The 23,053-nt window shown below is 41.2% G+C and overlaps 1 protein-coding gene across 3 annotated transcripts in view; it reads left to right on the top strand.

Moving 5' to 3' along the window:
• Window positions 1-23,053, top strand: part of celsr3 (cadherin, EGF LAG seven-pass G-type receptor 3) — a 121,616-nt gene that overhangs the window by 94,262 nt on the left and 4,301 nt on the right. For all 3 annotated transcript variants that reach the window (XM_086277302.1, XM_086277301.1, XM_086277300.1), the window contains 15 exons: window positions 18-216; window positions 4,476-4,664; window positions 4,759-4,945; window positions 5,754-5,921; window positions 8,180-8,306; window positions 9,276-9,482; window positions 14,372-14,546; window positions 15,929-16,041; window positions 16,521-16,600; window positions 17,036-17,162; window positions 17,293-17,412; window positions 18,533-18,630; window positions 19,149-19,240; window positions 19,413-19,586; window positions 21,560-21,754. In XM_086277302.1, the coding sequence (XP_086133428.1) occupies window positions 18-216; window positions 4,476-4,664; window positions 4,759-4,945; window positions 5,754-5,921; window positions 8,180-8,306; window positions 9,276-9,482; window positions 14,372-14,546; window positions 15,929-16,041; window positions 16,521-16,600; window positions 17,036-17,162; window positions 17,293-17,412; window positions 18,533-18,630; window positions 19,149-19,240; window positions 19,413-19,586; window positions 21,560-21,754 (2,251 nt within the window). The remainder of the gene's footprint in view (window positions 1-17; window positions 217-4,475; window positions 4,665-4,758; window positions 4,946-5,753; window positions 5,922-8,179; window positions 8,307-9,275; window positions 9,483-14,371; window positions 14,547-15,928; window positions 16,042-16,520; window positions 16,601-17,035; window positions 17,163-17,292; window positions 17,413-18,532; window positions 18,631-19,148; window positions 19,241-19,412; window positions 19,587-21,559; window positions 21,755-23,053) is intronic.

Raw genomic sequence — 23,053 nt, 5'->3', positions numbered from 1 at the left:
CCTTCTGCTGGTGCCAGAACGTCCTGCGAGGCTGCAGTGTGCTGTTGGGTCCGAGCACCTCTGGGCTTTGGCGTACTCTCGCTCAGAGTCAGAACCACATCCCAGGCGGCGGTCCGGGAGCGCTGACGGAGCTACTGGAGCAGTACGCCAAGAATCTGGCTCAGAACATGAAACTCACCTACCTCAACCCGGTGGCGCTGGTTGCTCCCAACATTGGTGAGTTTGGACTGCAGATGCAGACATGCAGACACAATACAATAATTAATCACCGATCACACCCCAAAATTAAACGAGACAGTAATGAAATCTCAATCTTTGCAAATGATATGCTTCAGTTTTCTCACAATACTGTAAATCGCTGCTGTGAAATCAGCGATAATGAGTCATTGTAAAGCATGGGGATGAACAGCACTAATGCGAGTGATGATGATGGCACAGCCAGAATGTTGGCAGCACCACAGAGAGATGGATTTCACACTCCCACTCAGACAGCAGCTAATGCTTTCAGCACATCCACAACCCCCCCCCCCCCCCCCCCCCCCCCCCCCGAAGCACCGCAGCACTGGCCAACATACAACATACACAAAAAACACATACACGCTGGCGTTTAACATCACTGGACATGCAAAGCTCCTAAGAGTCAAGGTTATTAAAGTTTCATTTAGTTTCTGCCATCCCTTCACTTGTGCTTTTTGCTCTTATCCACATTTTTCTGTCACTTTCACAGTGTCAAAAAATGCTGTTAGATAATCTGCACCGCTTACAACAAGACGAGGTGTTGAAGTGTCAACAGCAGCAGCAGCTTTGGCAGGGATCAAGCCAGTGACAATGAATTTCACACTCGGTTAATGCTCTTAACTGCACACGCCGATTGAATTCCTTCAAAATACTTTACACCCAAAAACTCATCAAAGTTTCCAGCTGCTGAATTTTGCCTCAGCAGCTTCTTCTTGTGTACCTTTGGTCACACAGTCACTGTAATCTCCTCATGACGTACCTTTGTTGGCTAATATTGACTTACCACTTGAACTTCTATATGTTTGTGAATCTTTTTGTTAGTTATACCTGCGTTTGCTCTTGGATTCTTACAAAATCCAGTTATTTAACTCTGAATCGAAGCCAAGGCGACAAGAACAGAGCAGCAGTGAAGGCAACACTAATGAGAAACATGACTGACGCAAATTTTTTCGCTCCAGCAAACACACAAACACGTGGCTGATGCTCCAAGCTAAACGGGTAAAAATGAATAACATGGGAGAGGACGTGGACGAACTTGATGGGTTGTCAGCCTTCGGTTAATTTCGATTTTTGCTGCTTTTGTTGATGATGCTGGCAGTAAAACCCCATATTTGCAATCTCTTACATTTTATTTAACAAATAAACCACTTTACATGAATATTATCGGATAAACTCTCATGCCTCTCACACCAACAGATTGAGTGCTGTTTGCTGGATCAAATGTTTCGTCGTTATTGAACACTCCATGCTGACGTACTTCCACTCTGTGTGCGTGTTTGGGAATTTTTATATTCTCTCGCTACCTAATGATTCACTAATCCATAGGGGAAAAAATATTTTTTAATGACACAGCTAAAAATGACAATTGTTCTATGACTGAATCAAAGAGGAAAAGCTAAACTTAAATAAAACAGATAAATCAAGTAGCTGTATGAGCTGTCTCGTATTACTTTTACTGACTCAAGGTCACACGGGTCTGGCACGCAAGCTGCTTTGATGCTTAATGGCACAGAAGAAGATAAGAGTGCTGGTTGGGGCTGCACGATTATGGCTAAAATGATGATCACAGTCATTTTGTCCAGTATTGCAGTGAATAAACAGAACACTGGTTCAGCATCTTCACATCTCTACAAATCTCTGCACAGAAACAAAATTTTTCCTCCTCATTTCCTTAAATTCAGTGCAGCTCTTTGAAGAAAAAAAAAATTAAACTGTACCAAAACACAAAATTAAATCAAGAGGTCATATTCCTTTTAATCTCTTTAAACTACCATTTGCAGACAAATATGTGTTTGTACATATACACCATTCATTGTACCTGCATGATGGATGTGAATAAAACTCATATTGCCCTTATAAAATAATTAGGAAAATAGCATATCGTTTGTCCAGTGTGTCGACAATGTTATTGAAGCCTTCGTTACTCTTACTGTCTTCGGCCGTGTTGGTGATTTCAGTTGGTCAGTGTGAGCTGGATGGATGCACAGGCTGCTTTTATGGATGTATGAGCTGATGTTGAATGAGTCGCGTCAGCAACCATTGCCTTGTTTTCTTTGTCCTGCATTCATCATGCTGCAGTTTGCGGTGTTTTTCCAGGGGGTTGAATGTTGATTTGAATTTGAAGTGAAATTTGAATTTCAACGTAGTGTTACTCATGGGTGCATGGAACACCTGTGATTGGCACATACAGACACTGTCACGGTGCGGCATGGCACACCGTGGGGATGTGGGGAAAGGAGGACCCAGGCGCGGTGCTCTATGTATAAACAGTGTGTTTATTTACAGAGTGGAACAAAAACAACAATAAATCCCCGTGTTCTCCCAGACTCCCGTGTCGTGTCTCTGCGTGAATAGTTCGTGTCTCTGTGCTCTCCGCTCCCGTGTCAGCACCCCCGGGTGCTCGCTGCTCTTCGTGCCTTCCACGCTCCTCCTGCGGGAAACAATAGACGCAGCCGTCAGGACACAAATAACCGCGGGCATACACTTACACACTTTAACTCAATTCAATGGGCCGACTAACGTGGAGTCTCAAGGAATGATCCCGCGTCGGTGGGAGCTCCAAGACTCTCTTAAGTAGCTCCCCCGACGAGGCCTGATCAGCAGCAGGTGTGTGGCTTCGGGTGTGGCCAGTCCCCTTGCAGGGCCACACCCTCCAGGCCTGACGCCGCCTATAAACAAGTGCTCAGCCACCCACACACACATATACACAAGCACAGGGAAGGGGGAGCAACACCAAAATACACCGCAATAATAATAATAATAATATAATACATGACTGCTCAGGGATCCTGGGTCACTCAGACCCAGGACCCTGACAGACACACTGTCAGGCACTAATTTAGGGGGCGCTTGATTTGCTTTTGCTCTGTATTTTAATTGGCAAAGCAGTGTTAGATGGTCATATATGTCCAAAGTTTGAGATAATGAGGTCAGCATATGTAAAAGTAACCCATCAAGCTTCTGATTCCTCTAATTGCTTGGATTTAATTTTTTTTCCTACTTTTTTTCCTAGTCAGTTAGCTTAATGTTGGAGAATATTCTTGATATAGTTTGTGTACTAAGAGAAACATCACGGGTAGTATTATTAGGAGACAGTTTATCCCATAATGATTTCAGGGTTATTTCCAGGTAATGACCCAGTGTGGGGGTTCTTTCATTATTCTTCTTCTTGATGGATGCATTTTTGTAAACTGGACAAGTTTAAGATGAGACACTTTATTTTGTACACAACAGTGACATGTTTTTTAAGAGGTGTTGTAGAGAGCACAGTGTGTTCAGTTCTGCTCCAGTTAATCAGCCGTTGCAAAAAGTAATATGCAGTGTTGGTGGGTTTTTTTAAACATATTATTTTTGTTAAAAGTAATGCAGTATGTTACTTAATTATTTGCCAGAGCACGTAAAAAGTTACACTACTCATTACATTACTTTCTCCTACACAAAGAAAATTTTAAAACGAACCCAAAGAGACTTCAAAATAATCACCACAGTGAAATATGAGCAGTTATAAATGGAGGCTGTAAGCTGGACTGCCCATCACTGTCTTTGTTACGTGTTGATGATCAGGCTCTGGCTGCTGTACTGGGGTCAGCATGCACTCACGTTTATCACCAGTTTGGGTTCTTGGCTAGCTTTGTGTTAGCGTGCTATTTGTGCAGATGCTTGCAAAAAGCTAAAGTTTTGTAGGCAGTGTAATGCAGTTGTTTGCAAGTAAAAGTAATTTCCATATCTCTGCTGTTAATCACTTCACTGTTTTCCTCCTGCACACGAACTGAAAGGAGCTCATTTTAACGCAAGTGGACAGGATGAAAAAAATGTGTTTGTTTGAGGAGTTTTTCTTCTGTCCATTTGTCCACAGCAATGCATTACATTACTGTGTTACTGAAAAATGTAATACAATTACAGTAACATGTTTCTTTGTGACATGCGACACCCAAAATATGGTGAAATAGGGACCAGTGACATTGGTTTGCTGTGATTGTGACACTTTGTCTTATAAAAGTTACTACAATGAGCATAGCTTAAAATCAGGATATGGACTATCTTTCCACTTTTTAACATACTTTTAAAATCAGAAAGCGAATGCATCACTGCTGCTATCTAAAGTGTAAGATACATGTTATTTTAACCAGTCATATTATGCTAATGTAACAACATAATTACCCTAATTACCCAACATCTGTGGGAATTTCATCCAAAAAATGTTTATATGTGTCTGTTGCTGCATGTTTATTAATCAGTTATGAACCTGGACCGCATGGAGAACCACACCCATGTGCGGAGGCGTTTCCCACGCTACCACACCACCCTGTTTCGTGGTCAGGCTTTGTGGGATCCCTATACTCATGTGATACTGCCCCCTGCTGCCCTGGTGCCACAACGGCAGCGGCTGCATAACTGGAAGGAGAAGGAGAGGACGGAAAAAGAACGTAAGAACAGACACACACACACTGAATAAAAACCTTCACAGTGTTTCGGGCTGAACCCAAGAAACATATTCTGACTCAAACTTTTCTGTTTCAGCCTCAGATCCTCAAAACACCGCTTCGGCGCCTGTCAGTATCTCGGCCAATCAGACAGGAGAATACACTGCAGCAAAACATACTGCTTCGTTGCCTGAGCCGCCCATAACCATCGTGATCCTGCTCATTTACCGAAGTCTGGGTGCTGCCCTTCCTCCCAAGTACCACACAGACAGACGAGGAGTGAGGTGGGAATCTGAAACACACTAAAGAAAATCTCATTACTGCAACTCCAAAAACTTCTCGTGATTTATGCTCGTATGTCTTTGATTTGGTGCTAATCAGTCTGCAAAAATTGCTTTTAAATAACGTGAGCATCACATCATTAAATGGGGATCATTATCTTTCAATTCTAGCATCAACATGCCAGGATTTTACATATATATGTGTATAAAAAAGATCCAATGACGATAATTTGTGCTATTGATCATTTAGTCTCCAAAAGTGGGAAAAAAGGTTGAAAAAGATCCATCACTGAAGCCCAAACCCACATCTTCAGGTTGCTTGTTTGTATGCGCAACCATGAAAGACACATATGAAACACGCAACACTGTATCAGATCTTTGCAAGTAGGACATGTTTGGCATCTTTGCTCAATAAATGATTAAAAGAAGTTGTGGCTAATTGAATTCATAGTCATATGAGGAACACTGGTAGGTCAGCAGAGTATCTGCATCAGGACTAATTCCAGCGTTCTTTTCTCTGTTTTAATCATCCTGCCTTTACTTTGTTTTCTCTCTTCTTCCCTTCTGCTGTCCCCCACTTCTCCTCTGGGCCTAATTACCGAGTAACAAGCTGTCCACTTCTCAGTTGGTGTCAATAATCAGTCATTTGTGTCTTATCTGGTTTACAAAACACACTCTTCTTTTTTTCGGTTTGTCTCTTTTTTTGGTTACTGTGTCTCTGCCTTTTTTAGCATCCTAACCAGGATATCAAACTCTGCTTTCTGTCTGATCTGGAGGATGTGTTGTAACTTCTGTACTGTCTCTCCTTCAGGCTTCCCAGACATCCAGTAATGAACTCCCCAGTGGTCACTATCTCTGTCTACAACAACCAGACATTTGTGGGCGGACATTTAGAGCAACCCATCTTACTGGAGTTCAAGCTGCTAGAGACGGCCAATCGCAGCAAGCCTCTGTGTGTACAATGGAACCACAGCAGCCCGTGAGTACATAACATGCGATGTTTCGCACTGTATTGATACTGTCGATACTGAAGTCCAGGGTATTGCGGTATGTCACTGGGTGATTAAAAGATACACTACTGTGTAGAGTTTGGAAATATCAAACTGTCATTTTTGAAATTTGCTAAATGCAAATATCTTAAACTTCAGATTTGAAGTTAATATGATGACTTTGGGTTTTGTCTTGTTGGCTTTAAGATATAAAATATATCTTTATTCAGACTTTCTTGCACTGCTGTTGAGGCAGCTGCTCTGTGTTTTCTGCAGACCTCTCACAGAAGGAAAAGTACTGATGTAGTTTTAACAATAAGAATGTGAAGTGTCCACTGTTGTAAGTCACAAGAACAAGAACTAGAAATGGTCCAATCCAAAGAAACCCAGAAAATAAGTAAATAAGTAAAAACTTGTGCAGCAGGCTGGTCCATTGTGACAAAATTTCATTGCAGGAACTCAAAATGATATTCAGTAGTTTGTTTGACCCCCGTGTGCTTTGATGTGGGGGGCTGACAATGTTGGGGCATTTTGTAGCTCTGGCAGTTCTCATTCTATTCATTCTATACGTCCTTGCACAAAGGAGCAGATACCGGTCCTGCTGATAGTAACTAGTAACTATAGTAACTCCTGGAATCTCCTCCATGTTCTTGAGACTGTGCTGGAAACACAGCAAACTTTCAAAGGCAATCGCACGTATTGATGAGCCATCCTAGTTGGACTACTTGTGCAACCTCTGTAGGCTCAAGGTATCGCCTCATCCTACCACTAGTGACACTGACTCAAGTCAAATGCAAAAAAAACAAAAATTAAGAAAGAGTCAGAAAATATACCAATATCCTAGAAGTTGAATTAGCCTGATCATATACACTGATTAAAAAGTCTTTAATTTTTTTAGCAGCACATATAATGAAGCCAATGTAGCCTACTATCTTTACCACAGTAAAAACTACCATACTAAACCATTATAAAAGTAGACGGGAGTGCCTGATCTGCTTTTAAAATACAAGACCACTTTAGCCAAAGGATTATTTTAAATGCTCACTGAACACCTTCTGACGTACACATATTTGACACAGAAGTCTAATTAGCAACTCAATGCGTTCAGGTATTTAGACGTGGTCAAGATGACCTGCTGAAGTTTAAACTGAGCATTAGACTAGTGAAGAAAGATGATTTAAGTGATTTTGAACCTGGTGTGGTCTTTGGTGCCACATGTCCTGGTCTGAATAATTCAAACTGTTATCTACACAACAGGATGAACTAGGATTTTAATAGAAGATGGTCCAAAAAGGAGAAATATTGAGTTAGCAGCAGTTCTTTGGGTGAAAATGCCTTGAGGTCAGAGGAAAATAGCCAGACTGCTTTGAGCTGACTGGAAGGCAAAGGTAACTGAAATATCCACTCACTGAAAGAAAGGTACACAAAAGAGCATGTCTGAATGCACAGTATGTCCAACCTTGAAGCAGATTTATTTAACCTTTATTTATACAGGTAATCCCATTGAGACTCAATGTCTCATTTAGAAGAGAGGCCGGTTTCAGACAAACAATAAATGGTGGCCTGCGGCAGCAAATGACCACACCCAGTGGGTGGCACTCCTGTCAGCTAAGAACAGGATATTGAAAGGATAGACCCATCTTATAGCCTTGGATCAATGTTTCAGGCTGCTTCTGCTGCTGGTCTAATGGTGTGGGATATAGTCTTTGCACATTTTGGCCCCTTAGTACCAGCTGAGGATCATTTAAACAGCACAACTTTCTTTCAGTAGTGTTGCTCACCAGATCCATCCCTTTATGACAACAGTGTATTCATCTTCTGATGGCTGCATCCAGCGGGATCAAATGGCTTTGGGATGCGGTGTAACAGGAGATGTGCAGCTGACAAATCTGCAGCAGCTATGTCAATATGTATGGAAATATTTTTATGTCATATAAAATGCGTGAGCAAAAACTAATCAGAGCAAATAATTTAATTTCACAAGAGCAATTAAATTCCTCGCGTGTAATCTCTGAGGAATGTTTCCAGCACCTTGTTGAATCTGTGCCACAAAGAATTACAGCAGTTCTGAAAACAAAACAGGGGTCCGACCTGGCACTAACAAGGTGTACCTAATAAAGTGTCCACCGAGTGTTGTTTTGAGAGCATGTGACTTCTATTAATTATGAAAAACTGACACATGGACAGCAGCGGGACATCTTTCTTGAAATGTTGCTTATTATTCCTCGTTCCGTCTCTGTCCCTGCAGGTATGAGATGGGAGGTTGCTGGACGGTGAGAGACTGTATGGTGGTGTACAGAAACACGTCTCATGTGCGCTGTCAGTGCCAGAGACTGGGCACCTTTGGCGTGCTGATGGACAGTTCGCAAAGAGAGGTTAGTGATCAGTCAGTCAAGAGCTACTTACTTTTAATCAAGATAAATCAAGATAAGTCTTCATCCTCTCTCGTTCCCTGACCCTTTCTGTAGTAATCAAGCATTTCCCTTAAGTGAACCTTTTACTTCACCATGTCTGCCACTTTGCCCCAACACATTTTTTTTTCATTTAACAGTGTCAGCTGGTAATTGCCCAGTTTGAAGAAGGGGGGAAAAAGGGGAAAAATGTCTACAAATCCTGACTGACATTCAGAAGGCTGAAGAAAGGCCTTGTTACAGTTGTAGAAGATTTTCACAGCTTAATGTAAAACCCCTTACCCACCGCTCCCAAGCATACTAAGTTGAAGATGTGTCAGATCTCGAGAAAGGGAGCGTGTGGAATCAGAAACATCATTGTCTTGACGATTTCCATTTCTCCAAACTGGAAACAGTTATATAAGATTAAGTAATTCATCATCATTAGTCTGGTGGTATGGTGGGGTATCTTATTCTCACTCACTTGAGATGCTGCAGGGAAGCCCAGTTTGCCCAAATGAAATTCTGGTGGTGTCTGCTATGTTTGCCGGCAGCAGAGGCTTCCAGAGGAGGCAAATGCACGTGCTGAATTGATTTTATAATCTAGTTTCTCCTGACAGATAAGCTTGGTCTGCTAGCTAGCTTGGTTTGTCATCTGATTCCTCTGTTTTTTGTCCTGACTGCTTCAAGAAAAATATATTTTTTAGATGTTTTTAATAAAGGGATTTAATCTTGTACTTACCTTTCATTAGATTTCTTTCTATAGATCGCATACTTGGTTGTCATATAAATATTGTCAGTTCACACTGACGGCAGACAGGAGAGTTCAGATAGAGATGTTGCATTTCAATGCAGTTGTAACGATTCATCTTCTTGGATTGAAGTTTCTTTTTTCAACAAGTTTTCTCCCTCCTCTTCCTTTCACCCCCCTCCTTTGCATCTCTCTGTGAGTAGCAGTTGGAGGGCGACCTGGAGACGCTGGCCCTGGTCACATACTCTTCTTTGTGCATCTCCATGCTGGCGCTGCTCCTCACTGTCCTGGTGCTCTCCTGTCTCCGGGGCCTCAAGTCTAACACCAGGAGCATCCATTCAAACACAGCGGCAGCCATGTTTTTATCAGAGCTGGTGTTTTTGCTTGGGGTCAATCAGACTGAACAACAGGTATGTACTGGCGGGGGTGGGCTTTCTGCATCCATCTTTTTTCTGTTGCCTATAGCTTTAGTTCCTTTTTTCACACCACTTCACAGTCAGTCACCACTTTATCCAGTGTACAGTCATGGTAAAAACAGAGTCCAACTTCTGTCATATCTAGATAGATAACCTGTGATGAACAGAAAAGTTATTATTTATTTAACAATAATGGAGCCACGTTGCAAAAGCACTGTTAGAAGACATCATTTTCTGTCCTACTTTGTCAATCTTTCACGTTGTTGTGGAGGAGTTTACTACTCTTTAGAGCATTGCTTCAGGTCGTTGAGGTTTGTAGGCATTTGTGTATGTATAGCTCTCCTAAAGTGGCACCACATTTCAGTCAAGGTGAAGTCTGGCCTTTGACTCAGACATTGGAATACTTGGATTCTTTTCTTTTTCAGGCGTTCTGCTGTAGTGCTTGGGATCATTATCTTGTTTGGGACAGGCTTTAGCTGTTGGACAGATGGCCTCAGATCTGACTCTAGAATACTTTGGTATACAGAGGTCAACTCAATGAGTGCGAGGTGCCCGGGTCCTGTGACCGCAAAACAAGCCCAGATACTCACCTCTCCACCACTGTGCTTGACAGTTGGTATGGGGTGCTTCTTCAAACATGGTGCTGTATACTATAGGCCAACGTCTCCACTTTGGTCTCGTTTATTCAAAGGGCGTTGCAAAGTCTTGTGGTTTGTTCAGCTTTTCAAACCTGAGCTATGCTGCCATGTTATTTTTAGAGAGTAGAGAATTTCTTCTGGCAAGCCTTCCAAACATGTCATACTTGTTCATGATGCTTGTAGAGTCTGAGATGTAGCTCTTGGGCTTTTTTTTTTTTTTGCAATTTCTCTGAGCATGCCCACTCCTGGGAAGATTGGCAACTATCTTGATTTTTTTTTTTACCAATCACTAAATAACAAAGGCTCATACTTTCTTTGTTTTTCCTCCAGTGTGTTACGGAAGCAGCCTTCCGTTGTGAGCATCCTCTTCACATAGGTCCATATCTTTGATAAAGACCGTGCTCACACTTCAGGGCATAAGTATTTTTTCTAAAAGTAGACTTGTTTGTATGTTTTGCCCATGGAGTATCGCACTGCACTGCAATAGTTCTTTTTGCATTGGACAGACAGAGATTCAACATCCATCTATTCTTACTGTATTTATTTTTTCCCAATTGATTGGAAATGGCCTTCTAACCCTTGCCAGACTGATGGGCAGCTAGAATCATTTCTCTAAAATCAATGCTGATGTCTTTGGCATTCAGGTGTTAGCACACAGTTGGATGCTCCAGACCAGACAAACTTCTGGTTTTATAGAGGTGCCTACACCTGCTGATGATCTATTAACCAAGTAATCAAGGAGCTGATTATTTCTACTGCATCTCAATGCATAAAACCTTAAACCTTAAAATCTTAAAGAGGTTGTACTTTGTTTTTGCCGTGGCTGTGGTGTATATCTAATTTCTAGCGACATTTAGATTTACAAGTTCATTCATCTTCAAATAGTATCTGGCAGTGGCCATGTTTTTTCTTAAACTGTTGCCAAAAACAATATCATAAGATGTTCACTCTTTGCAGTTTTGATGTCGACAGCTCTTCTTGCCTCCTAGTATTTTGTTTTTCTTCCTCTTTCTTATCCTCTGCTTGGGTGCTTCCTGTCGCTCTTCACTCTGTGCTTCTCTACATCACACTGTCCTCTTTCCTTTACGTTAAGTCCTCTATCTTTTTTCTCGTCCTCTGCCAATGTTTTTTTTTTGACCACTATATCTCTCAGTTTTATTGCATCACACGTTTCTATATAAAGTGTGTTTAAAGAGCAGCGAGTCTTGTCGAGAGGGTACTCCAAATATGTGCTCACTCAGCATGAAATCCAATTAATTAATCTTTATCCCCCACATAGTCGGCAGTACTGCTCTTACAGTGCGACTGGTTACTTCTAGCAGAACAATATGTTCTCTAATTCATGTACTCCATGCTTGGGAGAGCATTTCAGCGCTTGCAGCGGTTGTGTGTTAGTTTTTATGCGCCTGTGCATATTTAGTCTTTCCATGCTTATGTGTGTGGCTCGTAGTGTTTGCTTTTTGTGTGTGTGTGGGAGTGTGAGATTCATCAGCTGGCTGTATTACTGCCAAGGCGGCTGCTTTTTCTGTGTCATCTTTGGCTCTTCTTTGGAAATTCTACTGCGCGTCTTTTAACCTCTGGGACTTAAATGTCTGCTCTCCTTAATTTTCAGAGTTCTGAGTTGTATTCATTATAGATTTCATAAGCAAATGGGCCAGTTCATCCATTATCATATATGATAATATGACAGTCATATTTTATATTAACTTCTTTGAGACAAACTTATTTTAATACATAAATGTTTGTCTAAATCATCATTTGTCAACCTACAATACTCACATGGCCTTTTTGGGGTACTTGTCTGTGTTGAGTGCAGATTGCAGTCACATTTCAGAAAATCTGAGCTTGTAGAAGCTCACATGTGCTCAAAAGATGGTTGCTCATTAAACTGAGGGTTCAGTGAACTTGAACAACTTTGCCAGAGGACATCAAAGAAAATCTGATGTCATTCTTTGCAGTTTAAACTGTAATCTAAAAGACTATGCAACAGCTCCGCTCTCCTCTGTTAAAAGTACAGAGCATCAGTGGTGGACCTGCCAGTTCTGGTATTTTATGGCAAATACCAGTTGGGCTCCATGGCGCTAGGCAGTAATAACTGATCCCTTCAGAGGGCAGTGGGCCCTCCGGCCACCACAATTAAGTCTGTTTCTGAGAGGTCATTCTGTAGAGCTCTGGCAGTGCTTATCCTGTTCCTCTTTACACAGAGGAGCAGATACTGGGGCTGCTGATGGGTTAAGGAAATTCAGTGGCCCTGTCCAGAGTTACCGCTAGCCTTTATGATCTCAAGACTGCGCTGGGAGACAAAGCAAACCTTCTGGCATTTATACTTATTGATCCATCCGCTTCCATCGTGGAGGAAAACTGACACTATCAGTCATGGATTGGCCTCCTCAAAGCTCGGACCTCAACATTATTAAAGCAGTGTGGGATCATTTTGACAGAGAATGCAATAAAAGGCAGCCAACATCCAAAGAAGAGCTTTGAATGTCTTCCATAAAGCCTGGAAAACTATTCCTGGAGACTACGTAAAGAAATTACAAGATGCCTAAGAATAAAGGTGATCAGACCAAATATTGACTTAAAAGCTTGTTAAAACTATACAAAATCTTTATTTGCCTCATGTACTATGTTTCGATTTATATTTGCACAGTAAATCACTGCATCTGCATCTACATTTGCACATTACTGCAGCTTGTCTTTGTGTATGTTAAGAACGCATTTGGCTACAAGGTCACGTACTGACACGCCTGTCAGGTTCCCACAGACATCTTATTTAGTTGTGCATTTTCAAGCTGTTTCCTGAGGCTGGTTTAGATTTTAAACAAACACCACTGCAGTTCTCTTAGACGAAGTTGACTTGCTTTTTCAAAGTGCTGTAATTCAGTGCCACTTGAGTTTGAATGGCATCGTCCTCATCTGGTCAAACAAATCAATTCAGACTAAAAGGCTGCAGAGTTCAAATAAACCACTTCAGCCATTCTTGAATGCAGCCTCAAGGTAATTTCACAGAAAGCCAAAATGTTAATGCTCTGCATTATTCATGGGGAAGCCAAGTATCGCTGCCAAACCAACCAACAGCATCTAACTAAAGATGGCTTTGAAGTTTATCTCCTGCCTTTACTGGGATTCATTCCTGATGATATGCAATCTAGACGAATGACCTCAGAAATGAGTCCTGTGGCAGACTACGTCATCTTTTCATTTATACAGTGTCCAAGTTATTGTCAGAAAAGCAAAGGCATAGATTAACCATCACCTGACACACCAGATGGTTTGTTTAACAGAACCATCTGAAAAGTCGTCCTTGGAAACTGTTTGGAAAAGGGTAGGCACGCACTTGGCAGGTATTTGGATTTGCCATCTGTCTATCACTGTCGATCATTGGCAGCCAATCAAAAGATTTGTTTTTGAACAAATAATCAATTCCCTCTGTTGTCACCATCAGCTTTCATAAAACACATCCAGACATACCAGTAGATCCTCACAGGACGCTTACTGTGACTGTGGATTGGAAGTAAGGTCATAGCTTGAACCCAAGCATAGCTGTCTCACACCTCGATTTATATCTCTCCATTATTGCTCAAAAATGCAAGGTGTATTTATTTCGGTCGAGCTAATTATTCCCCTTAAACAACAAATTTGCATTATTTTTGTTTTCTTGACGCATTTATTGTCGTAAATACATCATGTTTAAAAATAGCTGTTAAACTTCTACAATCACAATTAATATAAAGGCAACATTACCTGTTTGGGCATTATTTACCTTCCTTTGCAGATGGTGCACATTTTCGTAATCGTAATCATAATTAAAAGACTCTCTTGGGTGTTATTGGTAAAATTCAGCTCTTATAACATCCATTTACATTCTTTATTTTTTATGCTTTTCCTGGACGAATTGTAACATGCTGCCGTTATCGCTGTTCATTAGAAGCATTAGTAATTTAATCATGAACGGCTGTTATTTCATTGCTGACACCTGCTTTGCTGTAATAAAGACTCGTGGGTTGCTTGCCAAGACATCTGTATTTCAGCTGTCGCACAATCCTTGAAAGGATTATGTTTTTTTGTCTTTTCACTGCTAACGCATCTTTCCTGCCTTTCCCCCTTAGCCTACCCCTTTCATTCCTCTCTCTCTTGCCTCTTAATCGTTTTTTGTCACTTTCTTTCTGCTACCTATAATTTCCTGCTCCTCCCCTTTCCCTTTTTTTAATCACTCTTTTTAAAAAAAAAAACCTCTCCCCTCAGTTCCTGTGTACGGTCGTCGCCATCCTGTTGCATTACTTCTTCATGTCCACGTTCGCCTGGATGTTCGTGGAAGGTCTTCATATCTACCGAATGCAAACAGAGCAACGCAACATCAACTATGGAGCCATGAGATTCTATTATGCCATTGGCTGGGGCGTTCCCGCCATTATCACAGGTAACACAGTCATGTAGACATGCAGGCACGCAGTCCTCGATATGGCCTAGGAACATGTTTGTGCAGCCATGTAAAAGCAGACAGTCACAACCCTGTTCTTGCCACAGCTGCACAATAATGATTTTCTTATATGAGCACAGGCACACACACACACATACATGCATAGTGAGTCTGGCTGTGTAGATAAGGTGTCCTATTGACATTTGGATTAAACAGGTTTCAGTGGTATTTTATAACAGAGACAGTAAAGCAGAGATACTAATGCAAGCAATTTCTGCCATGACACAGTTTAAGAAAGTCATATCTTTCTACTTTCTTCTCTATCCCCTTCACACACACGCACAAACACACACACACAAACACACACGCCTAGATTGGTAGTTTGCATCCAAGCTCATAACATACTGTCAGCTTCCCTTTATCTGTTGCTGTTTGTGTCACTGTCTGTCTCTCAAACCTACACACACACACACACACACACACACACACACACACACACACACACACGAATGGATGTGTCTCCCACCATCATAAACACACTTTAACACATGTCTCTTCCCTCGGGCTGTGAGGTGTGTTTATCTGTCTTTGTTCGGGCTTCTTCTGTCTTTTCTTTTGCAATTTATTTCAAATATTCTTAATAGCCACGCCTGTCAAAACATCGACAGTTTCGTCCAAACAAGGATACATGACTGATAAAGATATCACAGTTCAAGTCACAAATTTCCTACTAACCACATCTGGTGCTTATATGGAGCACTGGTGCCTCAGATTCTACACAGAATCTGTGCTGTAAGTGCGCACACGAAAGAAACTTCAGGTGAAACCGTTTTGGTGTATCCCTGCTCAACGTAAAGAAAAAGACTGTTAGCTTACAGCCTGATCTTCTCCTAACTCTGACAGTCAGTGAATTTTTGTTCGTGAACTTGATTCACATGATTCAACCAGAAGCTGAAAATCAGGGGGTGAAACATTTCTGCTCTGATTTGGAATAATGTGTCATATAGGTTATACGAAGTTAAATTAAAAAGAGAAATGATGGTTTGTGTCTTTGGCATTTAATCGTAGCAGCTTAGTGCTCAAAGTTCAGCAGAATTTAACATTTAAAATCGAAAGATCCAAAGATGTAATCAAATATTTAGAGCGTGCTTTCAGGAGCTAATTTTCTCTAAGTCCTTGATTTATAAATCTAAAAATATTCATTTAATAAAAGCTAAAAACATACCTAACATTCATAGAAGTGTTGTGGTGTTCCAATAATGCCCTGCAGTCACTGCCTATACTGTTTCCCTATCTTTGAGGCTGCTGTCTCTCTGTGAGTGACAGCAGAGGACATCACAGAGCTGATCTGTCTAATCTCACCGCACATCTGTTTGCTTTAGGCCTGGCAGTAGGTTTGGACCCAGAGGGTTATGGAAACCCAGACTTCTGTTGGATATCCATCTATGACAAACTAATCTGGAGCTTCGCTGGTCCCATCGGCATCGTCATACTGGTAAACATCTCTCTGTTTGTCTGACACATGGCAGTGAACTCTACATGCACACAGACTTAAATGATATGAATGAAATCTCAACCTGCACTTCCTCAAGCAAACATAGGTTTAAACCTAATTAACATTCACAAGTGGCAGCCCTCCAAATGGATTTTAGAAAGGCGACCCACTTGAGCCCAATCATTTCATTCAGGCCTTTCGAAACTTCACTTCAAGAAATTTGATGCAGTGCTTTAAAGTGAATAATTACAGCGTATTACAGTCAGTAATCAGTAGCACACCTGTGAATCCACTTTTTCTTTTTTTTTTCTTTTTTATACTGTCAGAGACTTGAATGGCTTTGCTTTTATTAAACGTATCTTTTCCCTCCTATGTGACTAATTTATCCACATTGATTTTGTCCTAGTCGTTGCTAATGGCCTTAGTGGATTAGCTGAAATGCATTTAAATGTTTTGTGTATTGATCTTTCACTTTTCAGTTGAATGGGGGCATTTTCACCATTGTAGCCAAGATGTCGTGTAACCCATCTCAGAAGGAGACCAAGAAACTTCCTGTCATGTAAGTGTCCGCCTTGACACTGTTCTCACTTTAAAAAAGTGACCTTGAAGCCTACCTTCCAAAGTACAATCCTTTTCTTGTGTTTTGTGCTGTTTCAGGCTTCAAAGGGTCCTATATAAAATTCCTGAGTTTCTCTAAAGTAGTCTTTCAGATTTGAGCTGTATGATAAGAATCGCTCTGTAGTTCCTCCAGTGCTTCTACTGTCGTCCATTAGTGTGGTTTCTCTTTGCTGTCTCTATATTTCTCTGTTACCCTAATCATGATGACATATAGTGAAAACGTCATTATTGTGTTATAAATAAAGGTTTAGTGTGATATAATGCTGCAGTCGACTGGTGTATGCATCAGAGTGTATCACAGATTCATTCTGGCGAATCCAATTCTAATCTTTTTTCTCCTCCACTGCCCTCTTTGCTTCTGTCTGCCTCTCTGCAGCGCCACTATCCGCAATGCCTTCTTGCTGTTGCTGGTGGCCACCTCCACCTGGCTGTGTGGTCTGATGGCTGTAAATAACAGCATACTGGCTTTCTACTACATATTTGATGTCCTCTGCCTAGTACAGGTACGAACAAAGCATGATCAGATACACAACAAAGTGCGATCTCTACCTGTAGCTTTTGAATCTTGTTTGTCAGTCTGTGTGTTTTTGTTTTTGTGATTTTTATTTTATATCTCTTTATCATCTTTCCCAGGGTCTGTCAGTGATGCTAGTCTTCACCGTGTTCAACTCAGAAGTTCAGGAGGCATGGAGAGTCGCCTGTTTGGGTAAGAAGAGTCCTGGAGAAGATCCCCCAAGACCACCGCAGAGCACAGTAAGTCCAACATACATAAATATCCAGTTTGCGAGCATATCTATACTGCTACCGCTAAAGCTAAACACCTTTTTTCATTCGTTTCTTGAATTAGCCTGACTGTTGAATCATTAATATACTGCATTAGCAGAATGCATGCACAAAAGTATAGCAAAATGAAGATGAAAACTAATTTTTAAAAGAACTATGGTATCCAAAAGATTATTATCATTATTATTGCACAGTGATGACAAGCTAAGTGAATCTAAGATCATAATGCAAAGGCATAAATGTCCTAGCTGCGTGATCCTTAAAGCCGTTTACTAAGTTTTCTCCTGCTGCTGTGCCCATTACTAGACAGCACAATAGCCCTCCTGCCCTGAATTTCTCCTTCCCTCTATCCTTCCATCAATCTTTCCTGTCGTGTCTCTGTCCTCTCCAGCTGCCCTCGGGGTTCCTAGCTGACCCACATAAAACATTATACCAGCTAGTGGATCTGCCTGCTCTTTAGCCCGCTTTCGCAAAAGCACTGTGCAGTGCCGATTTAATGATGCTTTTATGCGTGTGTATGAAATGCTATCCTACTTTCACATCTTTCCTTACTTCCCATGTCTCGTGTGTGTGTGTATGTGTGTGTGTGTGTGTGCTTGTGTGTATGAATTCTCAGCCGTCAGCTTCAGAATCTTTACTATCGCTTCTGTGTGTTTGAACTTTGTATATATATACATGTTCCATATTTCCTTTGAATCTCTGTCAGTGCAGTGAACCCCATACAGTTTGTTGCCAGTTTGTGTGCGTGAGATGTTGGTGTGTATGTGTGGGGAAGTTTACGTGTGTGCGCGTATGAGATGTGTTGTTTCCACCCTTTTAAACCCTATTTCCTCCAAAGCTCTTCCTCTCTATTACTGAGTCATATGGGCAAAATTCAAGACTATTATTATGTGCACTATGCTGTTTTTAGCACTGATGGATTATATGCATGGATGACCCCCTATTAGCGTCCTTTTGTGATTTATCAGCAGATAACAGAAGTCTTGTCACATCTCAGAGTCTTATGTTCCACATGCCTAGCCTCCTGGACACAGGTTGAAAGCTGGGAGCTATTTTTTAAAGCTTCTTGCGTGTGTTTTTGTGTGCTCAGGCACAGAACCCCTATCACAACCCTTCACTGTTGGAGCAGAGCGGGCTGCACCGCATCACACTGGGAACCTCCACCATCTCCTCCGTCAGCTCTGCCAGGTATCTGAACGCATGCACGCATGAATGGACACGTGTCACAGTTTTTACCAATATATTAAGGTAGATGTGCACATCGTGGTGGTTTAATGCCATAAAATATAACAACAATAAATTGATGCTTGAAAAACAAGGATAGTCTATCATTCAGATGGGATTCTGGCGGGTTTGTTGGGTCTGTGGTTTTTGGATAAAGTCGCCTTAGGGAGGAAATTCCCTCCCTGCATAAAACCCTGTTTTTCATTTTGTGGGTCAGTGGGGTAAAGATGAAGAAGATTAGACTGAACAATGTACTGTACTGCATGTAGAGCAACACTAATGTACCCTGAGAGTGGCTGTTAATGTCTTCATGGCTCAGTGATTGTCTGTCTTCATGCCATGTCTTGGCCTGTATGAAGCGTGCACACTAGTATTTGTGTTTGAAAGGACTCTCGCTTTTTTTCAAATATGTATCTGCCTGTTTCTGTGTGCTTCTATTGTTTGTGTGTGTTCGCCTAACTTCTCTTCTACTCCCCTGTTAGAGAAAACCTTTTGGCTCGTCAGACTCTGGAGCAAAACATCGTCCACACTGGTGCAACTGACCTGGATGTAGCCATGTTCCACAGAGACGGGGGTGAATATGCATAATGAGCAGACATGAATCTCTGAAAAACAAAGACTTTATCTCTGCCCATATTTAACTAAGGATCAAGAACATTTACTCAAGAATACCAACACATCAGCCCTATCCTTTTCCTCACTTTCTCACTCCCGCTTTATCGTCCCTTCTCCCTTTCTTTATCCAGGTGAAGATTCCGACTCAGACTCTGATCTCTCTATGGAGGAAGAGCGCAGTCTCTCCATTCCTTCTTCGGAAAGCGAGGACAACGTCCGTCTCCGTGGCCGCATCCAGCGGCGATTCAAGCGCTCCAATCACGGCGAGCGCCTGCTCACAGAGCCCGCCAACAACGGCACCAAAGGTAGATTTTCCGTGTTACCGAGTTTATATTAATTCTATTTTTGACATTTTTATTGTTTAAAGTCAGTAATGGAGAAGTGTCTCATTAGGAGTGCTTCATCACTGAAAGCCTAAGAGTTATGGGTCCCATCAAAATGTTCTGCAATGTCTGGATGTCTTTTGTTGGCACAAAACATTTAATTTGTTCACTTTTTTTTAAAGACTACTTTTAAATGTTCATCCTCGGTATGTTTGAAAGGTAATTAAAGTTTACAAAGAGCTTCTTTGCAGAGTAATAAAGCTTTAGTCAGGTTGAGTTCATAGCAATTACAAGAACACAGAGTCAGTATGCAGACTCAAGGCAACAGCAGATTACTATAACTTCAATAGAAACTTTTAAAACTGCTGCTGCAGCATAATTCAATTATCTGCAATATCACTGTCCTTTTATAGTGTGTATTATGTGTCCAACCAACACATATTAAACATATGGATTCTGCCGGTCTGTGAAATAGCATTTAAATCATTTGTATATTGTATATTTGTATATTGTGCGCTATGTGTAAGCAAGAATAGCATCCACCTCCAGGAAGAGGAAATGTCAATGCAGGCATACATTAATCAATACACTCCTTCTTGTGATACACAATGACAAGTTTATCATGCATAATATATGAGTTTACGCACGTCATAGTGTGTGATATAAATGTCACTCGAGTACAGTTTCCGTGAAATGTTTCACACTGAGAAAATGCCAAATATCTGCAAATCTATAAATCCATTTAACCAATCAATTCTTAGCTTCTTAAGCCGCTGGGGTCACACGAACTCTGTTCAGAGTCTAACCAGACCACAGCCATCGTTCAATAGAGGAAGGCAAGATCCAGATGGCTGTTACAGTCCGATCAATACATCAGTGCAGTCAAACTGGAGGGCCTGAAACATTTTGGCTTTTTACTGAAAGGTCACAGTCTGAATGCGTCCAGTTCTCTATGACAAAGCATTAACCCCTGCATCTCCGCAGTGTTCGAGGACTGCACCGGGAATGTGTTCAGGACAACAATATGAATAGATTTTCTTGTTTTTTATAACCCGGTGCCGATGATCTTTTGTTTTATTCACAGTCACAGCAGGCTTGCTGATTTTAAAAGCCTGAAAAAGATTAAAGCATTTGATGTATCAATGATGCTTGCTCTCATGCATGTTACAGCTGGAGGGAATAATCATTATTTCATTTCTTTGTAGTTCTGACGATAGATTATTTAGGAAGTTAATCATTTAAGCAAAATGTAAAATATTCTTTGGTTAATAAGTTAAAAAGGAAATACATGAAGTTTTCACCTTTAGTTTAGAAAAGATTCATTTAAAAAGTAAATCTGAAATAAATTGATAAAACTTTACTTGCAGCCTAAATTCTTCATCCACACAACTTTTCACAATTATTAAATCCTTACCACTGATAATATCCTTTACAAAATGTGGGTCCAAATAACACAGATTGGTTTAAAGGGCTGACATTGATGATGTCACTCTGTCTCGTTCTCCTTAAATCAGCTTCTGCTGTGCATGCTAAAAACTCGAGTTCATGGGTCGTTTGCAGCGGCCTGAAAAATGTCCTTTTTGACACTTTTAATTAGCTCTGGCTTCTGATTTGATAATGAACATATGCTATTTTGTATGCTGACAACTGCTATTAGTTGCAGACATCTGTTTTTGTGTTCTTGGGGACGTGCATGAGGCAATAAAATGAAATTAAAAAGATGAGAATATGATCCATTAGAATATAGCTCTTTATGACTGTTTTGTATAGGCTATAATAAAAATAACAACTATTTTAGTGACGACTGCATTAATAGTGATTCAGACTACTTCCCAATAAGGTCTCCTTTGTTTTGTTACTGCTCACTACTTAATGATCAGACATAGATTTCCCTCATGAGGTGTCACTGATGTTAAGTTTGCCAGTAACCACAGAGAGTTTTCCGTGTATGACAGAGCTGGACGGCAACGACCTTTTATCCTATTGGCCAGCTTTGGAAGAGTGCGACGCACGCACTCTGCAGAAGTGGGGCTCAGAGCGCCCCCTGGGGGCAGATTACAGCAAGGACGCAGCAAATAACAACCAGCTAGACGCAGCGCTCACTAGTGGAGACGAGAACGGCCTCACCCAGCCACACAGGCACCGCAAAGGTGAGAGACACACGTGAACAACTAGACACAATCGGAAGGGTGCACATACACTTTGGATTGTGCCTTATTTTACTTTTATGTGTAAATTAAAGCTTTAGATACAGACTCATGCAAGGTACAAACAGCAAAATGGAAAACAGTGATGACTATTCTGAAACAATGAAACTCGTTCCCTCCGGGTACTCCGGCTTCCTCCCACCGTGACATGCAGTTTGTGGGGATAGGTTAATTGATTAGTCTAAATTGCCCATAGGTGTGAATGTGAGTGTGAATGGTTGTCTGTCTCTGTGTGTTAGCCCTGCTACAGACTGTCGACCTGTCCAGGGTGTACCCCTGTGACAGCTAGGATAGGCTCCAGCACCCCCCGCGACCCTGAAAAGGATAAGCGGAAGCGAATGGATGGATGGAACTTTAATGTGACGTTAACAGACTCTTGCTACTTTTATTTCTTCTTTTTTGTCATCATTATAAATATCTACTTGGTAAAAGTCATTGATTGTCAGACTGTGCCTCTGCATATCAGTGCCTGGTCTGAGTATCCTAAATCTGTGATCTTCTTCATCCTGTTATCTAATGAGTGTCTCCAGATATCCTGTCTGAGTAATGCAGAATGGAACATTTTGCCAAGAGGGAGATGGAGGTGGTGTCAGCTGCATGAGCTGAACCAGCAAAGCATAATTTAAACCAAAGTTCAATAACAGAGAATTTATCTGCTGTTTGAGCAGTTTGTCTCATATATGGGTTGATTATCTCAGTTCATCTTCGGGGTGACCCAGAGACCCGTCACTCACTCAAATATTTATTTTATTTTGGACCGTACTTTAGCTTTTTTGTTCCTGTAGTGCTGTAAATGTACAACCTGATAGTTTTCTTGTTGTCATTTAGACTTTGATAACCACATGTGTATTACATACAGATGTTTTGTATCCTAACATAACATAGTCATTGTTGCATTCCTGTCAACTCGAAGCAGTTTGGCCAGTCTCCTCTGTCTGCTGACATCGACAGGGCATTCTCTGTAAACCATAGTGATGGCTGTGTGGGGAAAATCCTAATAGATCAGCAGTTTCTGAAATACTTAGAACAACGAACACCATGAACAACCATGTTCAGAGTCACTTTCCTCATTCTGATTCTCAGTTTGAACTTTAGCAGGTCGGTTTGACCATGTCTACATGCCTGAATGCACGGGAGTTCTTGCCATTTGATTGGTTCGTTAGCGATTTGTGTTGACAAGCTGCCGAACAGGTGTACCCAACAAAGTGTCTATTGAGTGTATGAAATATAATATGCATACTC

This window comes from Aulonocara sp. 'chitande type north' Nkhata Bay, linkage group LG20 (genome assembly GCF_057382095.1).
Source record: "Aulonocara sp. 'chitande type north' Nkhata Bay isolate Kocher_YH1m ecotype deep benthic linkage group LG20, A_spYH_male_GT1.1, whole genome shotgun sequence".
Taxonomy (NCBI): domain Eukaryota; kingdom Metazoa; phylum Chordata; class Actinopteri; order Cichliformes; family Cichlidae; genus Aulonocara; species Aulonocara sp. 'chitande type north' Nkhata Bay.
Note: the sequence above shows the minus strand (reverse complement) of the source record. Positions and strands in the feature narration are given on the sequence as shown.